The 12,462-nt window shown below is 39.0% G+C and overlaps 1 protein-coding gene across 2 annotated transcripts in view; it reads left to right on the forward strand.

Moving 5' to 3' along the window:
• ESRP1 (epithelial splicing regulatory protein 1) overlaps positions 1-12,462 on the forward strand; it is a 111,999-nt gene that overhangs the window by 55,358 nt on the left and 44,179 nt on the right. For both annotated transcript variants that reach the window (XM_082258325.1, XM_082258326.1), the window contains exons 5-6: positions 9,592-9,690; positions 11,378-11,432. In XM_082258325.1, coding sequence (XP_082114451.1) covers positions 9,592-9,690; positions 11,378-11,432 — 154 coding nt within the window. The remainder of the gene's footprint in view (positions 1-9,591; positions 9,691-11,377; positions 11,433-12,462) is intronic.

Consider the following 12,462-nt stretch of genomic DNA (forward strand, 5'->3'; position numbering starts at 1 on the left):
AATTTACAAAAAATAGAAAGTGATTTCAAATGACATTTGTCCAGCCATCAAATTCAAAAATCTACTAGTGTTTAGCCAGCTTTAGAATTTTTGTTCATAGCAAGCCAACAGATTTAACCTTTTATCTGGGCTAGTAAAAGATAATTAGTATCTGGTCACAATCGGCAATACATTTTTTAATTAAAAAAAAAAAAAAAAAAATGGTTTAATTGGTTCATTTTATGGATATTTTCTAGTAAACAATTTGACATGTGTATGGAGTTAATTGTAGTGGGTTTTTTTTTTTTTTATGTGCAATATGACTTTCTTTCTTGGAAGCACTGTGTGTACATTTCCTTCTAATAAGATGTAGCCGCTTTTAGGCAATTAATAATCCTATACTTTTTTAGAAAGTGGAATTGGTTGCAATTATCACTTTTTAGGAATTAAATGGGTGTTGTACCTCAATGGGCAGCAAGTCCTGAAATGGCTAGATTAAGCATATTAACCGCTTGCCGACCGCCGCACGGCGATTTACGTCGGCAGTCAGCCCCTCACAGGCAAAGCGACGTAAGGCTACGTCGCTAGCCTGTGAGGGTCTAGGGAGCGAGCGCCTCGGGAGGCACACTCCCGCGTGGTCACGGACCCCCCGCGCGCGTGTGCCACACGCGATCGTCTGTTAGAGCAGGAGAAAGGCAGGCGGCTAATGTAAACAAGCCGCCTGTCATTCTCCCCTGTGTATGAATGGTGATCATACGGTTCTACTATGTAGGACCGTTATCACTGTTCCTACACCTCAAGCCACAGCCAATCAGTTATAATCACACCCCTAGGGACACACACAACCCCTCCCTCTCAAAAAAAAAAAAAACCCCTCCCCCTTCACTGCCAGTGTCATTTTACAGTAACAGTGCATATGTATAGCACTGATTACTGTAGTAATGTCACTGGTAACCCCAAAAGTGTCAAAAATGTCAGTCAAGGGTCCGATCTGTCCGCCGTAATGTCACAGTACCGCAAAAAAATTGCAGATCGCCGGCATTACGCGTTAAAAACAAAAACAACAAAAATGACAATCTTTCCCTTAGTAAACGCAATAACTTTTGCGCAAACCAATCAAAATCTGCTTTTTGCAATTTTCTTTTTTTTTTTTTTAACCAAACATATGTAGCATAAAACAAATTGGCCTAAAATGTTAAATTTGAATTTTTGGGGGGGGAATTTCATATAAAAATATGTGAAAAATATTGTATTTTTGCAAAATTGACGCTCTTTTTTTGTTTATAGCTCAAAAAGTAAAAATCGCACAGGTGATCAAATGCCACCAAAAGAAAGCTCGGTTTGTGGGGAAAAAGGACGTCAAATTAGTTTTGGTACAGCATCGCACAACCACGCAATTGTCCGTTAAAGTCATGCAGTGCCGAATCGCAAAATAGGCCCTGGTCAGGAAGGGGGTAAAATCTTCCGGGGCTTAAGTGGTTAAAGTAGTTGTGAAAATACAATGTTAAGACACTTTCTAGTTATAACGATGCAGACACCATAACTAATTTTGCTTAGTGATCTTTCTTACCTTTTTTACACTGTCGTGCTCAAACCTCTCTTCTTCCTGATAGTGAAGGGCAGGGTTACAGGGCACTGTGCTGACAGGATTCCATAGTCTTTTCAGCCTAAACCAATATGCAGACTGCTTGAGCAGGTGGCGTGTTCAAGAGGCAGGCTGTGATTGGGAGAAGGTGTGTGCCAGAGGCAGGCTTTGATTGGTCAGGAAGTGTTGTGGTTCAACAAACTACAAAACACAGGCAATTCTGTGTCTGCACCTCCTCTGTCCTGTACCTCTGGATGGCCGGCCAAAGCATGAAACCACTCTAAAACTGCTTCTGTGCTTTGTGTGGTCAATTTAGAACAAGAAAGGTGAATGGCAGGATCGACCAGGTACTTCAGATGGAAGTACATGAAAATTGTTATGGCCAGGATTTATAAAATACACATACAGTATGTGAACACACACAAAATATTTAGGGTAACATACACTTTTAAGATCTGCCAGGGTAGAACAAATTTTTTTTTTTTTTTTATAAACGGATATATTCCATCTATAGATCAGTTTAATTACAGTTCTGCACATCCTGTGACATGGATAGCTAGGTTATGGGTTCAGCAACAAAATATGAGCTGAAAATGGTTTTCCCTTTCCATTTAACTTTCAGCGTCCATGCAAATCGGCGTTTAACGTGTTCCAGGTTCACACATCCTGGATGTGTCGCTTCTTTGTTTGTTTAGTGAGCTTTCTGTTGAGAAGGCTTCGGGTGACTTCCTCTGAGAAAATGTGTCTGAAGTCTTTATTCTGATTCTTGGCTGCTTTTGTTTAATTTCTGAGACCCTTTTAATTTTTTTATGTGGCTGTCTTTTGCTTACCTGTCCATGTTTTAAGAAATAATTTTACTCTTCCCTGGGTGATTTTCTGCCCAGTAGGAATTTAGAGCTTTTGAATTCATTTGACATTTCAAGTACGGAAGAGATCTTGACACCGATCAAATTGGAAGGGGCAGAATTGCTGTAAAACACGATGGCAGTTTTTACATTCGGTGTGGGATAGGTCTATTAGTACTGTGTGAACAGGATGGTATGAATAAGCACTAGCATGTGGGTGAAATGCGTTTATAGCTCCGGCCACTCTGTGTTTGTACTCAATTAACATATGAAATAAAGAATTGGCATCTCTACAGCATGATGTGCCGCCAACTTTCTCTACATTACTATGCTGTAGTGCCGAGCCGGGGCGAGAACCTAACGTAGGGACTTCATCATGAGGGATGCCTTTACCTGGAGCGGTACAACTTTCATGTTTCATAAAGTAATACAGGCATTGGTTAAGTAGGAAACCATTTTTTTTTCCTTCCACACTCGTGTGTATGTGTGTGTGTGTATATATGTATATGTGTGTGTGTGTGTGTGTATATATGTGTGTGTGTGTGTGTGTATGTATATATATATATATATATATACACACACACTGCCTAGCCAAAAAAGTCACCCCCCCCTGAAATTAACTAAGCAAAGAACTAAATCCTATTGGATAGTTACTGCATGTGCCCAAATAATGAGGTCAGCTGACTACGTGAATATACTGAATGACCAGGTTATTCCATCAATTAATTTTTTCTTCCCTGATGACACGGGCATATTCCAAGAGGACAAAGCCAGGATTCATTGGGCACAAATTGTGAAAGATTGGTTCAGGGAGCATGAGACATCATTTTCACACATGGATTGGCCACTACAAAGTCCAGAACTTAACCCCATTTAGAATCTTTGGGATGTGCTGGAGAAGGCTTTTCACAGTGGTCTCGACTCTCCCATCATCCATACAAGATCCTGGGGAAAAATGAATGCACCACTGGATGGAAATAAATCTTGTGAAATTGCAGAAGCTTATCGAAACAATGCCACAGTGAATGCGTGCTGTAATCAAAGCTAAAGGTGGTCCAACTTGTGCGACCTTCTTTTTTTTTTTTTTTTGGCCAGGCAGTGTGTGTGTATACATTAAAAAGTTCAATCCTTGTTGGCAGAATAAAATCAAAAGCTATACTAAATCTGAAAGCTGAAGAAACAACTCTGTAAATCAGATAATCTCAACTATGGTTCTGCCAGAGGCTGATGGGGGTTCCTTGAGATGTGGTAGATTGACCATCAATGTCCCTACATAATCCCAGGGTCCACGCAACCTTGCAGAGCCAGGGGCATATAACACAATTATCTCTATGCTATCTGTAAGGGTGCCATTATGACTACCACTGTTAGGGACATGTTTACTGATCACCAATGTAAATTTGATAAAAAGGTTGTAGCAGAGGCTCCCTGAGAACTGAAGATTACTTCAAGGGTTCCACTGGGGTCAAAAGCTTTAGAAACAGTGGTGTAAACTATGAGAATAATTTGTCAGAAACAGCTGTTCTTTGTACTACTGCTCACTTCACCTTGGCAAAGGGAATATTATTATGCAGAATAGGTCAAATATCCACAAGCAGCAGCTTTGTGTTTATCAGCTTATACTCTTGATAGGATGATTTGTGGAATTAAGGCAGAATTTGATTTTATTTTCTCTGGTTTCTGTGACCTAAAGCAGGACTGTATTGTAGCTATAGTGCATTCTCCTTGAAGCCATTTGCCGCGGTGCCTTATTAGAGCAGCGAACAGTGTGACCCTTGTGTTTCATGGTTGTGAAAATGGTGGTACTTTGTTGGTAACTGAACATAGGACAGTGTGTGGTCCTTGGGCAGAATTGAGTTGTGGTGAGGGGCAGCCAGCTTTTGCCATAATGTAAAAATATGCATGTGATACTTGCACATAATGACACACTTACCTCTGGGCGTACTCTCCTCCAGCGATGTGAGGTGCACTTCTGATCTGTCCCCATTGGTACCAAGATCTTTTCCTCTCCTGAGTCTGCCATGGTCTTGCTTTGCCCTTGGGAAGGCACGAATGATGCAAGTCATGCAAATGCGCTGAAGTTGCATTATCTTGGCACCTGGTTCCGTTCCTGGCATCTATAAGATGCTGGGAATGGGCCTGAATTGAACACTGTGCTGCGCTATAGCCCGTGAGCAAATATTAAAGAAAAAAATTATTGGGTAAATATTTTTTTTTTTGTATTTTTTTTTTTTTTCAAATGTCTGTTAGTTTTTACCAAACGGAAAAAAAAAAAAAAAATACAATTTTGGCTGAAAGTTGAACTTCATAAAGAGGTCTACAAGGTAACTCTTTTTTCCATCTTTTACAATGCTATACACCGCAAAATATGCATTGTAAAATATGGTGACATTTCAGTAGCTTTAGTAGTTTTGGCTGACAATTGGTTGCACAAAGCTAAACTACTTCTGGCCACTGGTGCTCTTATGTAGAGTGGGTTAATTCTGAGACGCTTGGGTAGGGACAGGACAACAGGCAACATGACAGGTCCTATATATGTGTCAAGCCTGCTGAGCAAGTTAGGTCTGTTTTAGATGCCTTATGGCATGCTGAGTTCAGTGTTCTTGGCTGTTCTACGTGAATCACTCCACCCATTTCACTGCCGCCCTTCCCTGAAGACAAAATGTTGTTTAAGTATGTAACTGCTGTCTTGTGATCCACCCAATTGCTCTTTTGAATCTATATAGCATGAGAAAAAAATCATTTTAATCTCATCTGCTGGCATTGCAAGGCTTCTCACAAAAGTGAGAGATAACGCCCGAAGATTCTCGTTTTCTTAATGAACGTTTCATGGGTGATAAATTGCAGAACATAATCATTAGAGACTTGTTTTGAGCACTATTGGTTATGGGTTATTTTTGGTTGAAAGTTGATTACACGATTCTGAAAATTTCAAAGCTGGATTTTTAATTGGTGGTGTAAATTTGGTTGTCTTTACTAAAAAAAAAAAAAAAAAAAAAAATGGTTTTTAGTGTGTTGTTTGTTTTTTCGCTCATGCTCACTAATTGTATCTCAGTGATTAATACCAAGGCCCGAAGTGTTTTAGTGAAGCATGTAGTGTCTTTCAGCTTTCTTGCTTGTTACAAATCTTCAACATTGGATTGATTTACTAAAGAGCATGCTCACATGTGAATAAGGTTAAGCTGTAATTGCAGATTTATACACACGCAAGTTTTTTTTTTTTTTTTTTTTTTTCCCCTTTTTCATTTTACAGGTTGCTGCTGGTTTACATAGTATGCTTGCTTAGGGGAGTGAAATACTAATAATGGAGTATTTACCATCCTGACTCCTAATGTGGCACTTGCAAAGATTCTATACAAACAGTAGCGTGGGACTTTTATTATTTTACATACATTTTTTTTTCTCAGCAAAGTTGAGTTTCTCTTTAACACCAATCGCCAATGTACTGTGCATTGCAAGGATCTTAATAAACTTCTTGTAGCAAAGTCGTGTGTGTGTGTGTGTGTGTGTGTGTGTGTGTGTGTGGGGGGGGGGGGGGGTGTTTTTTATAAGGTGTATAGCTGTATGCCTCTGCTGTTGCCTTTGGAAATCCAGTTCCTAAATGGGAGTGTATGTTCATTATTATCAGCTGATGCAGTTGCAGTGTTTTAATGAGGAAAGTAAGTGTCTCCATCCCTTTAGAAGTAATTAACCCCTTATGGAGTATCTCACCAAAAATACGATTCCTATTGCAGAGGATGCCTAAAATTATACTTTTATCTTATTGCAGACTTCTGAGAATCAGTGAGCCAAGCACATAAGCTGGAAATTACATTTCTGGGGGTGGTCAGTAAAACAATTCTATACAGAATGTCTCCAGGTTGCCATATTACTTTGAATTTTACAGTAGATTACACTAAAACACAGCAGCTGCAGATTTAAAAAAGGTAATTTTTATTGACATTAAAGTAGTAAAGTCAAAGCTTCTTTATCTATACTTCTCCTGTAGGTCACAGGAATGCACTTAGTTCTGCACTCCTGTGACCCATTTTCAGCCAACAGCAGGCTAAAGTCTACTGCCGGCTGACGTCACAGCCTGTCCAGGCTCTGAAAAGACCCCCACCGTATGGTCTGGACTAGGAATAGACAGATATTTTTCTTTCAGGGCCGATACTGATATTTTGGTCACCAAGTATCGGTATCGGCTGACATGGGACAATATTTTGTACATTTAAAGTTTGGAAAAATAGACAATTTTTGACACATCTGGTACTGAACATGTTAATGTATGTTTATTAACATTAAAAGCTCCTTCACACCATTGGCTGCATGAAAACTGATAGGAAAACCGCACAGCTTTCACTTGCAGGTACGTCAGTTTCACATCATGTGAACGAATGAGTTCTAGAAGAGTAGACAATAGTGAAAAATAAAGTGCTGGGAAAATAACTAAAGGCTTCCCAAAACAAAATTTACATAAACTGCTGCAGTAGTGCACTCACTATCTGCAATTAAATCTAGTAGTTGCAGTGCAAAAGACATGGACTGGACACTAGCACTACTCACTTTCAATACTCCCAGTTAAGTAGAACAATATTATAGTGCAGAAAACATACATTTCACATGTTCACCAGTTAAACGGCTTCTGGTTTCATATATTGCTGCCACTTCACTAAACACGCTCACATGCTACTGAGGAAGGAGGAGCAGAAAGGTATCTTCTAGCATGAGAAGCAAGACTTTCGTAGCGTGCTTCATTTTTCTTTCCACCACTGAAGAGGATCACCACTTCTGTCAATTACTGGTTCCTTCAAATAGAGATGAAGTTCATCACCCAGGGTCATTATTGCAGATTCAGAAGAATCCGAGGCCCCAATAAAACACTGACCATGGCTTCTATTCGGGTGGCTGGCTGGGACAGGGCCTATGGGTGCCTGGCTGGCACCGGGCTGCTGTGGTTGGTTGACTATATGGCTGTTACAATCCCGATGGTTAGGCCCAGTGCACGGAGGCGTGTGGCACAACATACACAATGACATCACGACAATATCGGCAAGTTCCGGGGCTGATACCTATGAATTGAGAAGTGAATATCGGCCCGCCGATAATCAACCGATCCCTAGTCTGGACCGGCAGCTGGCTCAGCCTATCGGCGATCCACTGAGCCTGACCCAGCACCTCCTGCCCCTCCAGTGGAGGGAGGTTAATTGCATGATTAGCAGTATTTGTCCAGAGGGACAGATGCTGCATTCACCTAGGTGAGCATAAAGGTTTGGTTTTTTTTTTTGTAAAGTCCAAAATTTTTAAGTTACAATATATTGTATAGCAATAGTTTTCTACTTTTTTTTTTTTTTTTTTTTTTTTTTTTTTTTTTTACACCAAGTAGATTTACCCTCAGAATTGGAAAGTATATCACAATTGATGCTGTGTTTTTTGATAATTTTTCAGTTTTTGGGGCCACTTTATAGTTGAGATTTTTTACTTTCTGAAGGCTTGGATTGAATAATTGCATTTAACACATGACCAGCTTTTGTGACTGTACGTTGCATTGTGTGCTGGCAACACCAGTTCTGGGCTGGCTAACCTGTCTGCTCTCAATCATCACTTCTCCCATTGTGAAGGGTGCAACCACTGATTCACGGCATATATCCAGGTTTTTAACTCTCGCTTAGCTATTTGTGAGCCAAGATTGCTATCACTCCCAGTCAAACTGTGTGCAGCTGTAAAAATGACTTGTTTGCATCATTGCACAACAAATGTCCTGAAAACCTTGCCGATGTGTTTGATTCGTTCAAGTTGTGACAAGCTGGAGTCGCAGCAATAAAGGGAAGGGCTGGGTCCTCCATGCATGCTAATGGCTTATTCTGAGAACATGTGTGGGTTGAACATAATCTGCAGCATTTATCTCTTGCTGGTTCTCACTGTAGTCTCTTATTTGGGATTTTCTATTATGGTATTGGAACACAATAAAGGTGTGTTTTAAAGATCAATAAGTCCCAGAAACCATTTATCTAGTTTGATATGATGGTCACGTATGTTAGCACTGACCATTTTAAGGTATGTTTTACCAGAATATAATAACTCCCTTACTGCCATTTTATATATTGGTTTAATTGGGGTATAAATACAGTTACCCTGTCACTGGCACGAGCAGTGGAAAGCAGACCTATGAGTGGCCTGTATTTGTGCTTGCACACTCCTGTATTGTTTGCATTAACCAGTCCAACATTATATGAAACAAGTGTCCCAGTCTTTCTAGTATACCTATTCATGTTTTGCACCGGCAACAATTGTCCATATTTTGTAAGGACAATAGATGCATGATGATCTGGAACTGTATCCACAGATGAAGGCCTTGCATGATTGGGTTTTGCACTATGGACAATACGACAACACACAGATCTTGGAAATTGGAATGTTAACCATAAAGCTGCTTGACAGGAATGATCTAAAATGGCCTGCCTTAACTTATCTGCTAAATATATCTGTAAAAAGGTAGCAGTAACGTTGCAAGACTTGACTAGTGACATGGTTTCACAAAACTTATCTTAACTTATAAATCCCTCTGTAGTCCCATATTTTTGAAATCTGAAAGAGTCCACATATTACAAGGTAAAGATTAAACAAAAATCCCTGCGGTCTATGGCCATCTTAAGGCTCTTTAATGGTATTTTGAATACGGACCATGTTGACTCTGTTGTAGAAGTATCTTATCTCCATAGGGCCCAGTGATTTGTCAAATCATCTAAGGAAATGCAGATGGCCAGTAACCAGGAGATTGCCCAAATTTTTAAGTAATGGAACCCATTTTGTCGACTGCTGTGATGCAAGTTTGGCTGCATTCTAATATTATTTTTTTGATAAGAAAAAGGAATTTGTATCTGAAAAAAATGATCTGATGGTAGAGAATTGCAGGTTTTTAAAGCTCCATGTGATATACACAGTAGGCACATCATTGCCAATGGTAGTGGGAATGCTTTAAGTTCTAAGGTCTAAATAGAATTAATAAGTGTCTGGGTGATTGACAGTTAACCTAAGAATGATTGGCCAAGAACGTCCATGATATCCAAATTTTTTGACCCATCTTCCATGTACGGATACCTTGAAAAGTGCTTCGGTGGATTCGTGTGGATTTTTTCAGCGTTGCATATGTTCGTTGGGTTTTAAACATTTTGTATATCGTTCCTCAACCAAAATTTGCAGACTTAGGACTGGAAAAAACAAATACACAGATGTCTCATGGAGCTTCAGAGGTGACCACTATGGCAGATATCATTGTGACGTTAATTTCAAAGCCATACAGTAAGTAAAAATCTATATCCCTTTTGTGCATTCAATTAAAAATCTAATTTACCAAAGGGGAAAAGGTGAAGGGGCACCATGGCTATTACTGGTACAACAATATGTATGACTGTATTGTCGTATAGTTGCCAGTTCATTTTGTACCTGTAGTAATAATTCTAGTTTGGCACATTGGCCAACTGAATAGTGTTTTCATTCTGTATAATTAATGCAGTTTTCTTATGTTTTTAATACAATTGCATGTATTGAATAAATGTTTAAAAAAAAAAAACTGTAGTTAAGCTAGATAACAAAGGGCGTGTTCCACCAAAGTACCACACCTTTCACGGGAAATACCTGCTGTGCAAATTGCTCTTACAAATTATTGAATTGTCTACTATGCAGTTAGCAGGGGGTGGATAAATGGATAATCAATAAAACAAAAGTACAGAAAGGAATGGTTTTAGGAAGTTTAGAGAAATGAAAGATTTTAGGATGTTGTGGCTCAGATGGGATTAATGGTATTGGAGATTTAAATTCTGCTGAAGTACAGTGACCAGAATGAAATGGCTAATAAAAAAAAAAAAAAAAATCCTTATTTTGTGATATCTAGAATAAAAAGCTGGAATCTGCTTTCTTTGGCAACAAACCTTTTTGTTACACTAGTCCTTACAGGTGTGTGAATAACAATGAATCTCAAAGATGCATTTTAAAGTGAACCTGTATCCAGGTTATCCACACTGTGCACAATGGGATCATTTGTGTTCTGAACAATCCATCACTTTTTGTAGCTATAGGCATTGTGGAGAAATTAATTTTCAAATTCACAACCGAGGCACAAAATGTTAACTTTGCTCAACCGATATTTAAGCTGTAAGGGTCTTTACATGGTAGGTCTGGTCAGATTTACCTGCTAGCTTCCATTCAGATCCTCCTTAAGAACTAAGTGTTAAACAGGCCAAAGACAGAGGTTTGTTTTGATTCCCCCATCAAAATAGTGTTCATAGGGGAATCCCTCCAGCTATAACAGCTTGCAATAATCGAATGTAAAATCCGACAGGCTGGTTGTACCCAAGGTGATTGGTCAACTTGGGTGCATTCAGCCTGCGCATGCATGGTTTGAATCTCAGTCGGTTTCTGCTGAGCTGGCTGAGATGCAAACCATCTGACTGGCTTAAGTCTGTAGGCAGGTGAATTTAAACTTGCGCGCTTCTGTTTACATGCAGTTCTCCGAGTCCATCTAGATCTAAAGAAAAAAAATGTGTTTTCTCTTGTAGATTGGAGATAAAAGGATGTAAACGGGCACGTCAGTTTACATACGCTTTCCCATAGACCTAACACTGGCCCATTCAGCTGCATGAGAAAAACACTCAATGGACATAAAAAAAGTCATAAGTTCCATGCAGTTCAGTTTGTTTTTAAGGGGATTCTGTCCATAAATCCCTGATGGTCAATGCAGATGCTAGTTTGTGTAAAAGGGTCCAAGGAAGCAGATTGAAACTAGACTTGAATCTGTTGTGAACTTTGAGCATGATGTACTTCACAATACAAGCAGTTAGAGAGGTCCGTTCTTTTTACAGCTTAATGTGTAACAATGTGCGCTTTAAGTATTATAGTTACTGTAATTTTGTAAAAGAACCTATCTATTTCTGCTCTTAAAAGAATGCTTTTGTAATCCATTGATGTCTGTCTTACTTGCCCTTTTTAGATCACAAATTTTCAGACCCAGAAAGAGTAAACTACAAATTTGAGTCTGGTACTTGGTGAGTTTATTATTTAGAGGCAATGCCGGAACTTCCTTGAAGATATTTTCTAAGCATATTAGACTTTGCAACTTGTTAATGTCCTTTTTTAAAATCAAAATGTTTAGCGGCTCAAAAGCTTTACATGATGGGAGAATATTTCCTAGACCCCAGGAGTTCAGAGTGCCAAAAAAAGCTGACCCTTTATTCACCATTTGAGTGCTTCTATGACTTCTTATACGTTTTCATTAAATTGTCTGATGTTTGAACACCTAATAGAGGTGTCAAAAAATTGTTCCATTTTTGGATTCTAAGCAGCCCCACTTTAGTAAATTGGAATATGACATGTTCAGGATTTTTTTATTTTCATAAAAGGATTGAAAGGAAATCTGTCACAAGAGAATATCAAGATTGTCATTCCCTCTTCTGAAAATGCTGGTTGCCTGACCAATGATGATACTTGTCACATACGTGGAACAAGTGTGCAGATCTGGAGTTCTGACTTTATTCCAATTTTCTAACCTTATTACTTGAGGTTAGGACAGTCTTACTTATGGCTTCAGTACGTTTTGGGGTCAAGTAACTAGTATTTTAAGAGGTTGTTGGCTATGTCCTCCTCCATATTCTCTCTGCACAGATTTCTTCTGCCTGGATCACCGATTTACAAAATGATCTTTTGAAAGGCCAACGTCAAAGGTTTTTTTTTTTATTTAAATAGTGCAGGGAAGGACTAGAACCACCCACAACTTCCTTTTGTCATTGACCCTGTTTGGGATACTACTTTTTTTTTTTTTTTAAGTTTACAAAGTAATCCTTATTGTAACCTCACCCAGGAGCTGTGGTCTATACCAGGTAGTGCTCCAATCCTTATGATGCTTAATATGAAACCTCTTATTCTCTAGGCCCTAATAAATAACCAATTACACAATTGCAGTTAGACATTTTTTTTTTTTTTTTTGAACAATTCTTGGTTGGTTTAATCATTCTGCAACTTACATCTCCCTTGTCTGTTGAGGATATCTACAGAACAATGTGTTGATGAAGTGTAAGC

The sequence above is a fragment of the Pelophylax lessonae genome (assembly GCF_965119305.1).
Source record: "Pelophylax lessonae genome assembly, chromosome: 5".
Lineage (NCBI taxonomy): Eukaryota > Metazoa > Chordata > Amphibia > Anura > Ranidae > Pelophylax > Pelophylax lessonae.